Source organism: Cheilinus undulatus, linkage group 18 (assembly GCF_018320785.1).
Source record: "Cheilinus undulatus linkage group 18, ASM1832078v1, whole genome shotgun sequence".
NCBI lineage: Eukaryota > Metazoa > Chordata > Actinopteri > Labriformes > Labridae > Cheilinus > Cheilinus undulatus.
Genome location: NC_054882.1, coordinates 6,842,388 through 6,859,711, shown reverse-complemented (window position 1 = coordinate 6,859,711; position 17,324 = coordinate 6,842,388). Strand labels below are relative to the sequence as shown.

The 17,324-nt window shown below is 38.8% G+C and overlaps 1 protein-coding gene across 3 annotated transcripts in view; it reads right to left on the bottom strand.

Annotated features, from left to right (window-relative positions):
* Positions 1–17,324, bottom strand: part of gfra4a (GDNF family receptor alpha 4a) — a 571,203-nt gene that overhangs the window by 298,007 nt on the left and 255,872 nt on the right. The window contains exon 1 of one of the 3 annotated variants that reach the window (XM_041812124.1): positions 8,391–8,826. The exons of the other annotated variants lie outside the window; for them this stretch is intronic. Coding sequence (XP_041668058.1) covers positions 8,391–8,433 — 43 coding nt within the window. The 5' untranslated portion in view covers positions 8,434–8,826. Of the gene's footprint in view, positions 1–8,390; positions 8,827–17,324 lie in introns of those variants that run through there. 3 annotated transcript variants of the gene reach the window in all.

Genomic DNA, 17,324 nt, shown 5'->3' with positions numbered 1-17,324 from the left:
ATTACATGCTCAATGTCCATCTGTTAGCTGTTAAATATGCAAATGTAAATTTACATGTAAAAATATGACATCTCATGCTTTTACTTAGAAAATCGGAGGTATGGTGCCTCTAACAGCTGTGAGCCACATAGGTTTGTCTCCATGTTAGCACAAGTCAGACCATAAAAATTCATAAATGGGTATGGAGAATATCCATGCAACACACTCCTCTTTGTGGGACACTCCTGGTGTCTTGTCATCCTTTGTGCAACCTCTTCCCTCGTTACCTGTCCATCTTAATAGGAGCGACAGAGAGAAAATTGGAACAGGGTGACTGGAGATAAACCTGGGGAGCTGAATGGAGATAGGTTTGACCTGCAGTATAAAAGCACTTTGAGTAGTTGAACAAGCCACCAGTCACTGTTAAACACATGGACTTACCAATGATACCCAAATATACACCAAAGAGAAGTTGTCACAAGGAAGTACAGTCAGTTCAGACAAAGTCCAAGCCTAATAAGAGTATAGTGAGACCAGAAGGACCAAGGACCAAAAGACTCTGACTCGTTCGCATGCTCAGATACCACAGGAATACCACACTGTATTGCTCAGTGAGCCCATCGCCCCATTAGCAAGTCCGAGTCTGAGCTTGATTTCAGCCTTCTAGTCAGTGGATCAATGGATCGTGGTAGGTGAACTACTCTACAACCTATACACAATCTTACCATTCACAGACACAGATCCAATGGCAGCATCCCCAGATGCCTGGATCCGAACACTTCAGCCTCCTCACTCAGCAAGTTAAGAGCTCCCACAAGGACATCTCCAGTCTCTGCAAGCATCAAGAATCATCAGCAAAGTCCAGATTAGGGATCTGGACATCGCCAAATGATACCCTACAGTGTGCTGTCCCTGTTAGCTGCCCCATTATCCATACAGGTACTGAAGAGCCTCAGGGCAAAGACACATCCATGCCTCACCCAAGAATCAACTGGGAAGAAGTCAGAGGTAGAGCCATCAAACTTCATAGCCCTCTCTGGACCAGAATATAGGGCAGATATCAGCTGGACGACCAAAAGTGGGATCCACAGAGCTCCTGAATCCTTATATACAAGGTTATCAAAGTTAGTAAAACCAATCTAAAGTAGGTTGCGATATGCTTAGTGACTGGGTGTTCTTAAATGGCTGGTTAATGGCTGACAAGGAATATCATTTTAAGGCCTTTAGGAAAGTCAATCAGATTTCAGGAGGCCATGGTTGGCACTGGCTACTACTAGCTCCGTCCCTGGGTATTATAAATCAAGATACTTTTATATTGGTTGACAATATGTTTACCATTTACAGTGTTGTCTTAATTCAGTCACAGAAAAACAAAATCTTCTTGTCAAAATGTTTCTCTACAGAGTTTGCATGGCAGCACTAGAAAGTACAAATAAGAACTACAATACAGTCAAGCACAAGTATTATGTTCAAATGTTGGCCCTATTTGATTTTAGAATTTGCTGTGGGCCAATCAAAATCGGACCAGGGGCCACCTTTGGCCATGAGGCCACAGTGTGGACACCCCTGAAAGTGAGTTGCAGCTTGTTTTTGATTATGTTAGCAATTGAACAAGAAGTAGTCGGCTGTAATTAAGTGAGCAGTCTGCTGTTTGGCTGACAGCTAGTGCTTATGGAAAGCCCTGCATAAGTCGAAAAGATCTCATTATAGAGGGAAAAGTAACATTGTAGTAAACAAGACAGGATAAATGAGACAATATCTCAAGAAAATAACCAAAATTTAATTATAATCATGGAAAAGTGGAGTAAAATAAATGTACAGATGCATGGCCTGTTAGTGCCTACATAATTAACACCTTACAGAAGCTTTAAACAGATTGCATGACTCTTCCTATTTGTTTTCACCTTTATTTCTGAGAAACTGCACGCTCACTGAACTGCTCGTGTCCCTGACGGCTCCTAAAGACTGATTGGCTCCTCCCACTTTGATTCCCCCCTGTGGATTTAAAGCAACCACCTTCCTCCGTCTCTCTCTACCCTTCAGGCTAAAGCTGCTTGGGTTCCTTTGATCCCCCTCCTCCTCCTCCTCTCTGCCTCTGCCTCCCTGTGTGGCTGATGGACGGGATCATGAGACCCCGGTAAGAGACTCTCCGGCGTTTTGACACATCTATTTGACAAGGTGAGAATATCTGCAGAGTGAAGACTAGGCCTGACTGCCCCGACTACTCACATCCCGCTTTCACTTACACACATGGCTCATGTCTGGAGTGACAGCCCAGCATGGTGACACGGCTTTTACATATGATGGGAAAAGTGCGGGAAGAGGGTGCTTAATAGCATTAGCGTCTTTGGGGGGAGCTGTGGCGAACAGGAGCAGCATGTGTGGGTGCTCTGGGTTCAAGGTGGAAGAACATGTTGTCTAGGAGCCCTGTGATTTCCTGCCCCCCCCCCCAGTATGTCAGCCTGCTCTCAGCGTGCCTCGTGAGTGACTGAAATCACAGCTGCAGCAAAGGGAAATGGAGTCTGAGATGTAGAGCTGTCATCATCGAGGCAATAAATCTCACAAATACAAATCCCTCCATCCGTACGTCCTGTTTCCAGACCGCATTTGCTCTGCAGGAAGGTTTTTTCTCTGCGGTGGGGGGAATTTTAGCAGAACAGAGTGCAGCAGAATCCAAAAAAGTCAAGAGTTTGTACCACAGATGAATTTAAATTAGACCAGCAAGAAAACAGTACAGACATTAGAAATGACTTGCACCAGCTGGCTCCATGAAAAGTGTGCAGGTTACATGATTAATAGATTTGGATGGAGAACAGACTGTGAGAGTGTGAGTGTGAGTATTTGTGTGTGTGGTAGGGCTGGGCCATGGACTTAATAATGTAGCTGAGAGTTGAAAAATGATGTATATCTCAATGTAATTCTTATGTAGAAAAACAAATGATTGTCACAATACCAAAAACATAAACCTTTATATGATTATAGTAAGCCAGTTGACTCCACAGTGATAAAAAAGAAGTCCTAGACACCCAATATCAATCATTTATTTCACTTGAAAATTCTCAAAATTGCACTAAATGCTGTCTTAATTGTAATAAAAATTCTGTGATATTTCTATGTATCAGGGTTTTTAACATTTCTATACTTTTAATACGTTTATTCTAAAATTGGTGGCATCAAAAGGGAAACACAGTCATTGATATTCAGTCATATTTCCACTGAAAGAAAGAGGGCACGGTCTAAACTGTGCAAATGCACTGGCAACACAACTGGAGCGAGGCTGAAAACTTCCCTGCCCTTCAGCTCTTTTTATGTACTTTTAGATCCATAGCAAGTTCTTTATAATGTTTAAGCTTACCTCATTACCCACCAGAATTTCCTTGTCTTTGTTTTCAAAATAAAAAGCAAGATTTCATCCAAACAAAGGGGGAAACTACTGCCACCTTAGGACAGCATAAATCACAAAGTAAAGGCCTAACAAACATCAGTTCCTTGAGAAAATCCCTTGGCCTAATCGCTAACTTTAACTGGATTACTTTCACAGAAAAAACTAAACTGAAACTACTGAAAGGTGCAAATGTTGTAGTTTTAACCCTGAAAACTACACTACCCTACCACTTGAGCAGTGGTCAAGCTATTTTAATAACTTTCAATCTAACGTTCTCTATTTTCTTTCAAAACAGAAGTGATCAACCAAACAGGAAGTAAAGTACCGTCAGATTAAGTGGTTACAAATTAGGATGTAAAAGCATAAAAATGAACAAACATTAAATTGGGACTTCTGAGTACAAATACTCTTCCAGTAGCAAGCCAGGGAGCAACTGATGTCAGTGAGTCATTTTGTGCATGCACTCCTGTATGCTTTAAAATTTAAACCATTTTAACCAGTGTATTTGGCAGAATAAGCCATTTGAAGCCGTCTTCTGCCTCAAAGTCATGGTTTCAGGCTATACTAATGCAGCAGTGCAGCACTCATAAAATAATTCATATAAAACTCAAAATAAATTTGTCTTCGAATTTGATTTCCAAGAATTGCATCGCATTGTCGGAATAGACTTAGAATTTGTTTTAAATACATCACTCTAAAGTAGGCCAATGTTATCATTAATTTAGTAACATTTGTTAAATATATGTTTCTCTTAAATCAGATTACATAAAGGAAACTATCCCTGATATCAAATATATTTTACTGCTCACCTCAGCTGTTACTTTCTTTTCCATTCCTCCTTTTTTCATAAATCAAGCCAATGTCAGAATTTTCAATCCACCTTAGATTCTTTAATTTTTTCAAAACAAAAGCAATTAAACAAGCAGGAAGTAAAGTAAGTGAGAACTAGTGGATATATAAAATAGAAAAACGATGAAGAAATCCTTACTTGCAACTGCTGGAGTCTATAACCTTGTAGCAGCAGGGACTCATTGGATGTCGGCGAGTCATTTTGTACATGCACTCTTGCATACGTTTTCATATATCATAGTAGTTAACTGTGCACTTGACAGAATAAATACATTTCTAGGTCATGGTTTCAGACCACACTGGTGTAGCAGAGAAGCACTTAGTTAATAATGTACATAAATTTGACTTTTAGTTTGCTTTCTAATTCTGTAACTGTTAATATTTTGATCACATTGCCAGAGTAGACCTAAAACTTGCAAATAACTGAATTTTAAACATGCAGTTTAGACTGCAATTATTCATGATTAACTATTCTAAAAAGGGATTCATTGCAAGTAAAAATATAATTTCATGTAAGCCTCATTAGTCGTACAACTACTCCTAAATTAAACCACATTAATAAAAAAAATATCCTTGATATTAAACTTTTACCTCTTCTGTTTCCTTTAGCTCTGGGGTGTCAAACTCAATCACAGCAGGGACCGGATTCTGGATTCAGGTCTAACCTGAGGGCCTAACAGGGTCACCCTTTAACCATAAACTGTCAACCTCATTTCACCAGTTAATAAAATAGGAAAAAATTGGCACTTATGGAAAATGATTTTGAAATTTTAAAAAGTTAAAAAAATAAGTTAAAAGGCACACAATCTGAGAAAAGTAAATTTATTAGTTCAATAAGGTCAAAACACTAAATTGAAACTGAAAAATAATGTTTTTTAAAATGCAAATATATAAGAAAGAAAGTCAAAATGACTTTAAAAGGTCAAAAATGAAGTTACTTTTTCAATGATGAAATTAAAAGTCAAAATATGATTCAAATTTTCTAATTGTGAGTCTAAAAGGTCAAACTATGAGATTATGAAGTCAAAGCTAGGAGTTGAAAATGAGAAAATACAAAATAATTAGTTGAAAAGGTCAAAATATGACTTTTAATGTAAAACTATGAATCTAAAAGCTCAAAATGTTAAATAAGAAGTCAAAATTATGAGTTGAATGCTAAGTGTGAGTCCTAAATATATTCTAAATTGAAAAATATGAAATTAAAACACAAATTAATTTCTTTTCCCACATTCCTGACTTCTTATCTATTTTTTTTTTTTTTTTGCTACTTACTTTTTCAGATTTTATGACTTAACAAGGAGATCATTAATCATCAAGGATAAGTTCACATTTTTTTACTTGAGGAAATCTGCAGGCCTCATACTGATGGGCCAGTTAGAACAGAAATATCAGATCATCTTGCGGGCCAGATTTAACTGTTCCACGGGCCGATTTGGCCCCCAGGCCTTGAGTTTGATACCCCAGCTTTAGCTGTTATTTACATGGTAAGCTCTTTTTTTCTGTGATCAAGCTAATGTCATAGCGTTCAATCTGCCTGAAGTTCTTTATTTTTCTTAAAATAAAAGGAGGTTTCCAACCAATCAGGAAATAAAGCACTCTTAGATTAAATGTGTGAAAAATACAAAGTAAAAGCATAATGATGAACAAACGCTAAAATGAAACTCCTGGGTACAAAACTCTTACTCTAACGGGGCCTCATTGGATGTGAGTGAGTCATTTTGTACATGCACTCCTGCTTCTGAATGTATAACAGTTCTAAACCGTGTATATGGCAGAAAAAGCAGTTTAAAACGGTCTCCTACTGCACTGTTAGTCAAAATTAGTTGAGCTTACTTAAAAAAATGGAAACCCATTGCCTCAAAAATAACAAGAAAACTACACTTGACTGTTGTGAGTTAAAAAATCTTATTTATTTTTAGTGTGTAGTATTTGTTCTACATGAACTATTGAAGTATTCACTACTAGTTTAAAATCATTTATTTTAAGCACTAAAACCTGAGATTCAAATGTTAATTTAAGTTTGCAGGACTGAGGCTAAATCATCTTCTTTGAATGAGCAATACTTCATAATATTAATGCACTGTAAACACCGATAAGTTCATAACACTCAAAATATCATAGTCAACTGATTACCTTACAACGTCAGATCGTACTCTCTAGGGCTGTAGTCACCAAAGAAACACTTGGTCGACTAAAATCACAGCAGATCATCAATTAATTGATTGGTCGTGGGACGGACCAAAAAAAAAGAAAATTAAAAAAACCCCTTCATATTATTATAATTCAAAATGAACCCAAAATGAAGTAAATTAGTAAATTCTATTTGAATAGTTATATTCATAGTTATTATTTTTTTATAAATTATATTTTGTAACACTTGATAACTGAAAAAATAAAAACACACATCTCCCTTCTCACCCCTGCAAAAAATGGATTCTACCAATTAAAGTAGCACATGCGATTGTTCGACCAATTGGATTTTGGTCAAACATGAGGTCATCGACCAATTAATCGACCAAATGACTTAAGCTGTCAGCCCTAGTACGCTCTGTAAAAGGTTTTATCATCATTTGACCTAAGTGGACTAACTTGTGTTTTTCAAGAGTGTCCTGGCCAAGACAGCAGCAGCAAACAGGGTGCATGAAGGTTTAGTGCCAAAAGGCATTCTGGGAAAACTGCAGATTTGTCAGAACTCAGATAATTTGAGTAATAACAAAAAATACTTAAACTATTAAAACTAACATGAGTTCTATCAGCTCATAAAATAGAGTTGAAATCACTGTTTTGGATTTTCAAGTTAACACAATTTAACCCCATTTTTACTTAATTTATTTAAACCAAGTAAACTAAAGTGAACTGAGCCTTTTAGCTGTTATAGCCAAGAAGCACAAGTAACTAGATTATAATAAGTATTTAGAACAGGTTACAAAAACTGGAGTTGCATTTTACAGTGTATTAGGCCATGCTATCAGACCTTTATTTTGAAAATAAATGTGGAAGTCAGCATCATTAAATTCATTACTGTGATTTTATTTCATTCACTGATCAATAAACAGTAGATTTTCAGTCCTGACTCAAAATTTTGTTTCAAATGCAAAATTGCTGAATTGTGAACATGCAATTAAAACATCAGCTTTTAAAATTGGGGAATTCATCTGAATTTAAAATTATGACTGTTTGAAAGCCCTGCTGGCTCCTGAGTTCAACAAAATAAATAAAATATTACATTACAGTTAAAACAGTCAGTGCTCCCTGAACTCACCATCTGGCCTGGCAGTGATTTTTTTGTATTCTACATTTCTCTCCCTTTACCTCCTTGGAATATAAACCTCTAAATCTTTCAAACTCCACAGCTGCCCAGCCCTAGTGTGTGTGATCTGTGTGTTTATGCAGTGCTGGTGGTCTTTCTCATTATTAGTGCTGATATGATCCTGCACACTACATCCTTGATGCAGTTCATGCTTTTTACACACAATCACAAATGCGCGCTCCTCTCTCTCTCTCTCTTTCTCAAACACACACCGCCTGCTGCTCCGCCCACAGCACGCGCGCGCACACACACACACACGGAGCAAAAATTCACCTGCAAAGGCAGGTGCACAAATGCGCACGCATGTGCAAGCGCGCACAAACACACAAACACTCTGGCACCAGAGCGCTTTGACACACACTTGTCTGCATTGGCATTTTTTTTTTTTTTTTTTTTTTGCAGTCAAAGTGGAGATGAGCAGCAGAGGAGACGGCAGCTTTGGTGGCCAAAAATGAGCCAAATCTCCCCTCGTGAGCGGTTCAGGTAGTCATGTTAACATTGAAGAGGAACACAGAGGGATCTGGTCTGCACTAAACTGCCCTGTGAGGCTGAAAAAGACGCGCAAGCATCTCTGGATCTTGGCGCTTCGTTCCTGTCAGTCTCCCATCTGATAACATTAGCGCTCCCTCTGTGTGGTCCTGCAGCCCTTCTCTCTTTACGGGACTCTCAAATGCATCGCCACAGCCAGCAGATCTCACAGGAAAAGAGGGACCACATCGTGCAACTTTGCAGAATGCAACACAGACTCCTTAAAGAAACTAATGAGCAGCAGGCTCGCGCTGGAAGCTGCAGCGCTCATCCGCAAACCAAACAGCTTCATTTCCACAACTTCAGGCTGAATTACAATCCAAGTGTGTTTAAACTTACCAATCAGAGCCAGCTGCAAGAAGTAGAGTCCGAGGAAGTCCATTATGGAGAGTAATTCAAATGGATGCAATTCCCGGAGCGAGAGATGATGATGCGCGAGAATAAAAAGCCCTCTGTTTGTTGGAATTGGCACCGAAAATTAACAATCGCAGCTATTTCTCAAGTGATGACTGGCCGCTCGCGCTGACGCTGGACTCCACAGCATTGCATGAAAAAAGAGGAGCGGAGCAGAGCATCATTTTTTAACAGTCAAACTTTTGACATGCAGGAAAAAAAAATGGGTACCAGCTGCGCAAAATCAAGCCAATAAACGCGCGAAAAAAAGGGGAGAAAAGCAGCTCGTTCCTGAAATGTTTAGGCGTGTTCAAACATCCCCAGCCGTTTCATCCGTCCGTCCTCTGAGCGGCTGCTTCCTCTCCTCTTCTCCTCCACCTGCGCACCGTCTGGAAACTGCGGATGAATCAGAGGGGCGCGTTGCTTTGCGCACTCCGACCTGCGAGTCACTCAGCCCGTGTGATCCTCTGCTCCCGGCCGGAGAAAGCCCAGCCCAGCTCGTTTGAGAAAAAAAAAAAAAAAAAAAAAAATCCAATCTTGGCCAAAGTTGAAATAGGACAAGTGAAATCGATAGTCTATTTCATAGTGCCATAAAATGGAAACAATAAACCCTGCGTAAAATGGTGCATAGAGTCTGCACGGGTGGGTAGACCATAGCCACAGTTCCCTCTCTGTGAAAGTAGGTTATTCTCCACGACAGAGAAAAAGTAGCATTGAGTTGGAGGGAGTTGAGGAAATATTTTAGGGGCCCTTCAGCAGCAGAGAGCGAGCAGACTGTAAAAAGAGAGCCAGGCTGACTCACAGTGTCTGTGCCTCCTTAATGGTTCAAATGAAGAGACCATCTTGCAGCCAGCATGGGCTGTTTGAGGCTACCTGCTGTCTTCTCTGCTCCTGCTGCTCTCTTTTCACAACAGAACAAAGAATCGTCTATTTTGATCTGGGTTTTGAGGACAGCCTGCGTGATTGACACTTAATGCAATCTGGATTACTCTGAGGTTACCTAGTTTACAGCAACATCCGCTAAGATCTGCCTGGGCAGCAGTTGTTGTCTACTCTCTCTCTGTTTGAGCTGAAAGGTGGACATTCTGGAGCTCCTGGAGATTAGCTTTAGTCTTAAAATGACATCAGGCCAATTCACCAAGAAGAAATCTGTTCCTATGATCCTGTCATGTCGAAGGTTCTGGCATTCACCAAAGTTTTCTGATCTGTATTTGGTCCTAAGAATGCTCTACAGCAGTGATACTCAACCCTGCTTAGCCAAAGAGCCAAACTGTAGAGAAATACATTTGCAAGAGCCTCAATCTAAGGGGTGAAAACGGCTTGAAGTAGCAATAAAAATAAGTTAAATGTGGCAAAAATGGTCCAAAAGTGGCAAAATGTGGCAAAAAAATTGGAGAAAAGTGACTAAAATGGGCAAAAAATAGGAAACAAGTGGTATTTAACAGGAAACGGTAGCTTAAATGAGCACAATGTGGCAAAAAAAAAAAAAAAAAAAAAAAAAAAATTGGGAAAAGGGGGCAAAAAGTGGTCCAAAAGTGACAAAAACATGGTCAAAAAAAGAGAGAGAGAAAAGTGACTAAAATGGGCAAAAAGCAGTGAAGAGTGGCAAAAATGGGCAAAAAATGGGAAACAAGTGGTATTCAATGGCAAAAGGTAGCTTAAATGAGCAAAAAGTGGCAAAAAAAGTGAAAAGGGGGCAAAAATTTTCCTAAAATGACAAATATGCGGCAAAAAATAAGAGAAAAATGGCTAAATGGGCAAAAAGCAGTCAAGAGTAGCAAAATAGGGCAAAAAAAAGAGGAAACAGGTGATGATTTCTGGCAAAAGGATGTTTAAATGGGTGAAAAGTGGTGAAAAAATAAGTTAAAGGTGGCTAAAATGAGTCCAAAAAAATAAAAAATAAAAAATTAGAGAAAAGTGACTAAAATGGGCAAAAAGCAGTCAAGAGTGGCAAAAATGGGCAAAAAAATAGGAAACAAGTGGTATTTAATGGCAAAGGTAGCTAAAATGAGCAAAGAGTGGCAAAAAAATGTAAAAAGGGAGCAAAAATTGTCCAAAATTGACAAAAATGCAGGAAAAAATTTTGAGAAAAATGGCTAAATGGGCAAAAAGCAGTCCAGAGTAGCAAAATAGGGCAAAAAAGAGGAAACACGTGGTAACACGTGGCAACAGGATGTTTAAATGGCTGAAAAGTGTGGGAAAATGGTGAAAAGTGTCAAAAATGGGAAAAAGCGTAAAAAAAAAAAGGTGGAAAAGATGGGCAAACAAAATAGGAAAAAAGGGGCACTAAATGGCAAAAGGCAGCTTAAATGGGCAAAAAGTGGCAAAAAAAGGTGAAAAGGGCAAAAATGGGATTAAAGTGGCAAAAACTGAGAAAAAGTATCAAAAGGAAGTGTCAAAAATGAAAAAGATGGGATAAATATGTTAAGTTTGACAATTTAAGCTTTCCGTATAAGTCTGGGTAACAAACTGATTAATGTGAATAATTTCTGAGGTCAAAGTTTCCCTTTTCTAAGGTTTTCTGGAGGAATAATATTACATGAGGTGAGGCATTTTACTCCAGTGATTTAAGTCAGGGTTAATACATTTATTAGTGTAAACATGCATATGAGGTGAGGTATTTTATCGCATTGATTTAAGGCACAGCTAATAGATTACTTAGTGTAAATGTACATATGAGGGGAGTCACTTTACCGTATTGATTTAAGTTATGGTGAATAGATTTATTAGTGCAAATTTGCAAATGAGGTGAGGCACTTCACTGTAGTGATTTAATTGTTGTTATTAGATTAACAAGTGCAAATGAATATGAGGTGAGGCATTTTACTGTAGTGACTAGAGTTACAGTGAATAGATTACTTAGTGTGAATGTGCATATTAAGAGAGGCGTTTTACCACAGAGAGGCTTCTTACAGCATTTGAGTTACAGTAAATAGATTTAATTAGTAGTAAGAACAGTCAAAAGATAAACAAGTACAAATGTGCATATAAGGTGAGGATTTACCACAGTGAGCTTATTTTAGATACAGTAAAACAGTAGGAAAGCACATGATATGTTTCATTAAGCAGGCTAAGGTACGTGTTTGATGAAAGTTCTAACACTAAACAATGTTTTTACCCATTAGTAAACTCTGTTTTCTTCAAAGTTAGGATTATGATCTAATGAGGGAGAAAAAATATTAAAAGGTCTGGTCTGTGCAGCACAGTCTGAGTTTTATAGCAACCGCTTAAAATACACAATGTGATGAATTTTCAATCATGTTCAGCATACGATCCTAGCAGCTGCATGAACTTTAAGTAAAGAGGGCACATGTCTCAGCAGTTTAGACTGGTATTTTGGCTGCATCAGCATAAAGGAAACAGCCAACTTTGGAGGTAATAAAACAGGTATTAAAGTTGCAGCTCATACATCGGGTAAGTGTTTGACATTGGTCTAGAACAATCTCATAAAGATATAACATGGATGAATCAGGCAAACAAACTTAAAGTAATTCATTAGAGCTTAATAAAATCCTGTTAACAGCAGAGTGCAGACTGACCACTGTCTACAGGCTGAACCACTGATGTCTGCAGGGGCTCCAGCAGAGGGCGTCATGTTATAAGCTGCCCCTACCTCAGTGGAAACTAATTAAAACACAAAATAATCCAAATTTACACATCAGAATGATGTCAAATGATGTCAGTTAGAATCCTTAACACTGCTACACCTGCAGCCTGAATAAGTGGATTAAAACTACAAACTCATGACTCCTTCACTCTGACAGCTGTTAGTGTTTATATTATCATTATTTTTCATATTTTTGTTAAAGCTTGGACTTTTTTTCAAGCTGTTAAACTCTAGCTGAGAAATTAATTTTTGAGCACTGTCTCTGCTGGGAGTTGTTTTGCCTCCTCGAGCTTATTTTTGGAGTTTTTTTACAGCATCTCGGGGACACTTTCATCCCAAACAGTGTTTGTGCACGATGTAAAAAAAGAAAAAAAAAAGGCTGACACTCAGGGAAACGTGGGAAGGATGTGTTTCCGAAGAATAAGCTGCACAACCTTAGACACTTACAAACTTGTGTTCAGCATTTTTTGTTTTCTGTGCAGAGGAGAGTGGGCAGTGTGTGCTCCTCTCAGGATTTGCTTATACAGACACAGTTGGAAGGTTTAGAGGGAAGATTCAGCGGGCGGTAAGATGTTTCGAGGATTTGTTCTCCAAGGCCAGCAGCATGTGTAGCTCAAAGGCCTCTGCAGCTTCTTGATGATCTCTCCTCTCTGCTTTAAGTCTTTTTAAACTTTTATTATATCTGCTTTGCATCTGTAGTTTGACTCCCACCATTAATTACAACAGAGTCAAAGTCACGGCCATGGCTTCTTAATAATTTATATTGGATATTAAGTGCAACTGTAAAGACATATGTACTGTATACCACATATTTTCTACTAGTATACAGAGTTTATTATACAGAGAATCAATCCTGAAGTTTTTCTATAGGCAGCACTTATTAAAGCCTCTGGAACTTTGATAGAAAGTATTCATAACTGATAGCTGAAAGCCTCATCAGGCATTCTCTACAGTGAGAAAGAAAATCTAAGAAACCTTGAGCAAAAGTAGCTCATTGTGCTGATTAAACAAACTGACCACAGCTTTGGGTCAACCTCCCGGTAAAGATCTTTTATTATGATGCTTTACAAGCCAGTTCAGTTCAGTTCAACCCTAGATAGGAGCATATGTGGCTCTCAAACCTCTTTATACTCTCCACCATTGATAGCTATTCCAGATGTGTAAGCTGCCCATGCCATAGGCACTAAGGCAACTCAATAGCATCAGAGATGCAAGCTGTTGGACACTGGATGGTCGCTCTTCTCTTAAAAGGAACCCTGCATGATCAGACAGGTTCATCTTGTTGGATAGATATCTGTATCTCTCATATGTATATTGAAATAAAAAACTCACCACATATCTGCATTTTGAGTAAATTTGAGTTTGTAAACTCACCAGGAGGCCGCCATGTTTTGGTCTGCGCTGGTCGTGTGACATCACAGTGCCGCACCGCTCCTCACTTTGCTATGCAGTAACTGGGTTTTCATACTGGCAGCATGTTTTGCTGCTTGCAGCTGCTGCTGCCATAAAGGCCTTCATACCAGACACGAGTTTGCTGCAAGTTAGCTTTGTCTCCCTACTGTCAAAGCTCTGTCATTTTTCCTATGTTTTACCTCAGTAAACCTCCCTACAAGGGACTGGATTCAGTGTATTGTGGAAGTGTGCCGGTAGTTTTTTCAAAATAAAAGCATTATGTAAATACGAAGGGAGTTTCTCACATAGACAAATGTATGTCTACGGTTTCTCCAAAGACATGCTAAAGTGGGCTTTTATTTTGAAAAGTGCAAACCGGAAGTGCTTTCGCACTGTTTACCATTATCTCAACCGGAAACAGAAAGCTTCATGAAGAGAAGTGTAGGGAACAACTTTATTAAACAGACACATTTTAGCTCGTGGCCTTTATCTGGTTCATCAAGAAAAACATTTCAAACATTCTACTGATGTGGACTTAAATATTTGCTACAACATGGTAAATATGGCTCTGTATTTATCATTTTCCTGTCTAGTTTAGCTAATAACTGCTCGTGGTAAAAGAAAAAAAGAAAAAAAGACCTCAACTCTTAAAATTCTCTGTGCGTGAGATGTGCAACGTCTCTGAGATGCAGCCCTAACAGCGGTTAAATGCAAATATGCATATGAGGTGAGGCATTTTACCATAGTGATTAAAGTCATGGTTAATAGATTTATAATAATAATAATAATAATAATAATAATACATTTTATTTATAAAGTGCTTTTCAAAGACAGTGTACAAAAGTTAAAAGACATTACATGCCAAAGATATCAAAAGACACTATAACAGATAAACAGACAACATGCAAACAACAAGCAGATAATCAGGCAGCAAAAGACAAGACAAAAGAATCCAACATTAAAAGCCAGTTTAAAAAGGTGGGTTTTGAGCAGGGATTTGAATGTGGAAGAGTCCGTACAGTCTTGGACAATTTATCAGTGCAAATGTGCATATGAAGCAAAGCATTTGACTGTAATGATTTAAATCACAGTTGATAGATTAATTGGTCCAAATGTGCATACGAGGTGAGGCACTTTACTGTAGTGATTTAAATTATGAGTTAAAGGTGCAGTGTGTAGAAATTGGAATTTTAGCGACATCTAGCGTTCAGATTTTAGAATGAGCCGATCTGTTACCAAAACATAACACCACTAAGTGACGAGAGCCTGTGAAGACCAAAAAGGATCGTGAGCCGGACATCATTTACAGCAGTGACGAGGTGAGGGTTTATTCATTCATTTTTGTAACCATTATTTTTATAGATTATAGGTCAGTCTTCTTCTCCGCCTGCCTTCCAGGTAGATTTCAGGACCGGCAGGCAGGTTCATATTTAAAAATCGCATTTCGCTTTTTCTGTCCCCAAAACGTTGCCGTAGACAACATGGCGGTTCGTTATGTCAGCCTCCATGAGCGCAATCCGCGGTAATGTAAATTTAAAAAAGCTTTTTTCTAATTTTGTAAAAAGAAAACGAAAGTTTTAAGGGGGTGATTGTACACTTATTTTAACATACTTAACATAAATATATAAACATTATATCCCATTTACAGCGTTTCTGTTTTACTGGAGTGATTTAAGTTACAGTTAATAGATTAATTTGTGCAAATATGCATATGAGGTGAGGCACTTCACTGTAGTGATTTAAATTGTGGTTATTAAAATAACGAGTGCAAATGAATATGAGGTGAGGCATTTTACTGTAGTGACTAAAGTTACAGTGAATAGATTACTTAGTGCAAATGTGCATATTCAGAGGCATTTTACCACAGAGAGCTTTCTTGCAGCATTTGAGTTACATTAAATTGATTTAATTAGTAGTAAGAACAGTCAAAAGACAGAGTGTCCCAACTTTTTTGGAATTAGGGTTGTAACTCCTAAGTACCTAAGAAGAGAAAGTAAGAAGCTGTCTAGTATGGCCAGACTGCTTCCCAGTCTGTGTTGTACTGCAGCAGTCTGGCTGACAGTTTCTGGATCTTTATTCATCGCCTCCTCTGAGCAGAAATGTGACGGTACCATCAGCAGATTTACATCTGGGCAGCCAGAATCAAAGTCATTTCTCTGGTTTTGGAAGTTTTTCCCCATTTTGTAAAAGAAAAATGTAGGTGTAGTTTTCCTGCCAAGCACAAATCTACAAAAAAAGAAAGAACAAAATAATGTTTTTACTTCAGTGGAACCTGAAGGAGTCAAATCGGAGGTTTTGGATTCATATCTTTGCTGTGGTACAGCAGCAGCCTTTAGTTTACTGCCTTGCTTAAGGGCAAACTGGATGCAGATGCTGTTTGGAGGCAGAATGAGCCTCATTCAAGTCTCTAAAATAGGTTAAGGAAATAAAATGTAGCCCTGCCCCTCTCCACATTCCTCTGAATTACTCTCTGGGACAAAAAGAGATGGCACATTGATCCCCTTCTTTATTTTATCAATCGAACCTACCCCTGCCTGCTTCGGATCGAATCTTTTCCACTGATTCCCCCCCCCCCCCCCCCCTCCTCCTCCTCCTCCTCTCTGCGGCTCAAAAAAAGTAACTGTGTCCTTAAAATATTTGTGATGCTGATGTCATGCGCTGGAGAAGAACTGGGACAAGCTCCTGCTGAGTCGGTTGAGAAAAAAAATCCTACCATAGGCTGATTAAAAGGTGTTAATTCATTCAAATTAATGCCGGCTCCAGAGTTGTTGTTTTCAGCGTGTCTGTGCGCTAGGCTTGCCGGGACACGTGATGAGAGAAATTAGAGGAAGAGACGGAGCTGAAAAGAAAGGCAGAGGAAGGAGCTGAATCAGAGGATGGAACAGCTTTCAAGGCCTCAGCGCATACAGAGGAGCAGGCGATGAAGATACAGTTTCGTGATAATGACACAAGGCCAGCAGCAGCTCAGCACTCTGTCTCACACCCACTGTCACTCACTTGTCTGCGTGGTTTTAAAACAGTACTACCATTTTTAAAGTCTAAAAAAGAAAAAATACTCAGAATGATATTCAAGCAACAATTTGTTACTTTTCCACCTTAACATTCAACGGGGAAAATGGCATCCATCCCTTTTCCACTAAGTGTCTCAGTTTCCTGCTTACTGCAAGATGTAACTCTGGCAGTTGCATACATGGCTTTAAAACACTATTTTTAAAGGTGCACTCACACCAGGCTATACATACCTCTCCCCCACAAAGTCTAGTATGTTTACTGTGAGTGCTATGTACTGTGGTCAAGTATGCTACACTTCTTTGGCCCTGGTACAGACAGAACAGGTGTGCTTTAGCATGGTGCAATGACTGGTGCATGAGTACAAGCACAGGTACAAAATGAGCATCTCACTAAATCGATGCCCCTTCTTGCATAACAGAGAAATCCAGAAGTTTTAGAGAGCCATGTCTGACCAAAAGGACACAAATATGCCACTAAGTTGCAGTCGTGTTTTCAAAAATGTTCTATACTGTGCTTCTCTTAAGCAAAGCCATGCATAAGTTGTGCTTCAAATAGATGATGTATGATCAAGGGGTAACAATGCTCGGGCATGTCAAGGCCTGGAGCAATCGGGGAGCAGGCTAGCCAAATTCGGCCCGTGGAACAGTTAAATCTGGCCTGCAAGATTCTCATATTTCTGTTATATATGGCCCATCAGTATGAGGTTTGCAGATTTCCTCAAGTATAAAAATGTGAACTTATCCTTGATGAATTAAGATATCCTTGTTAAGTAACGAAATCAGAAAAAGTAAGGAGTAAAAATATTTAGATAAGAAGTCAGGAATGTGGGAAAAAAAATAATTTGTATTCTAACTTTACATTTTCAATTT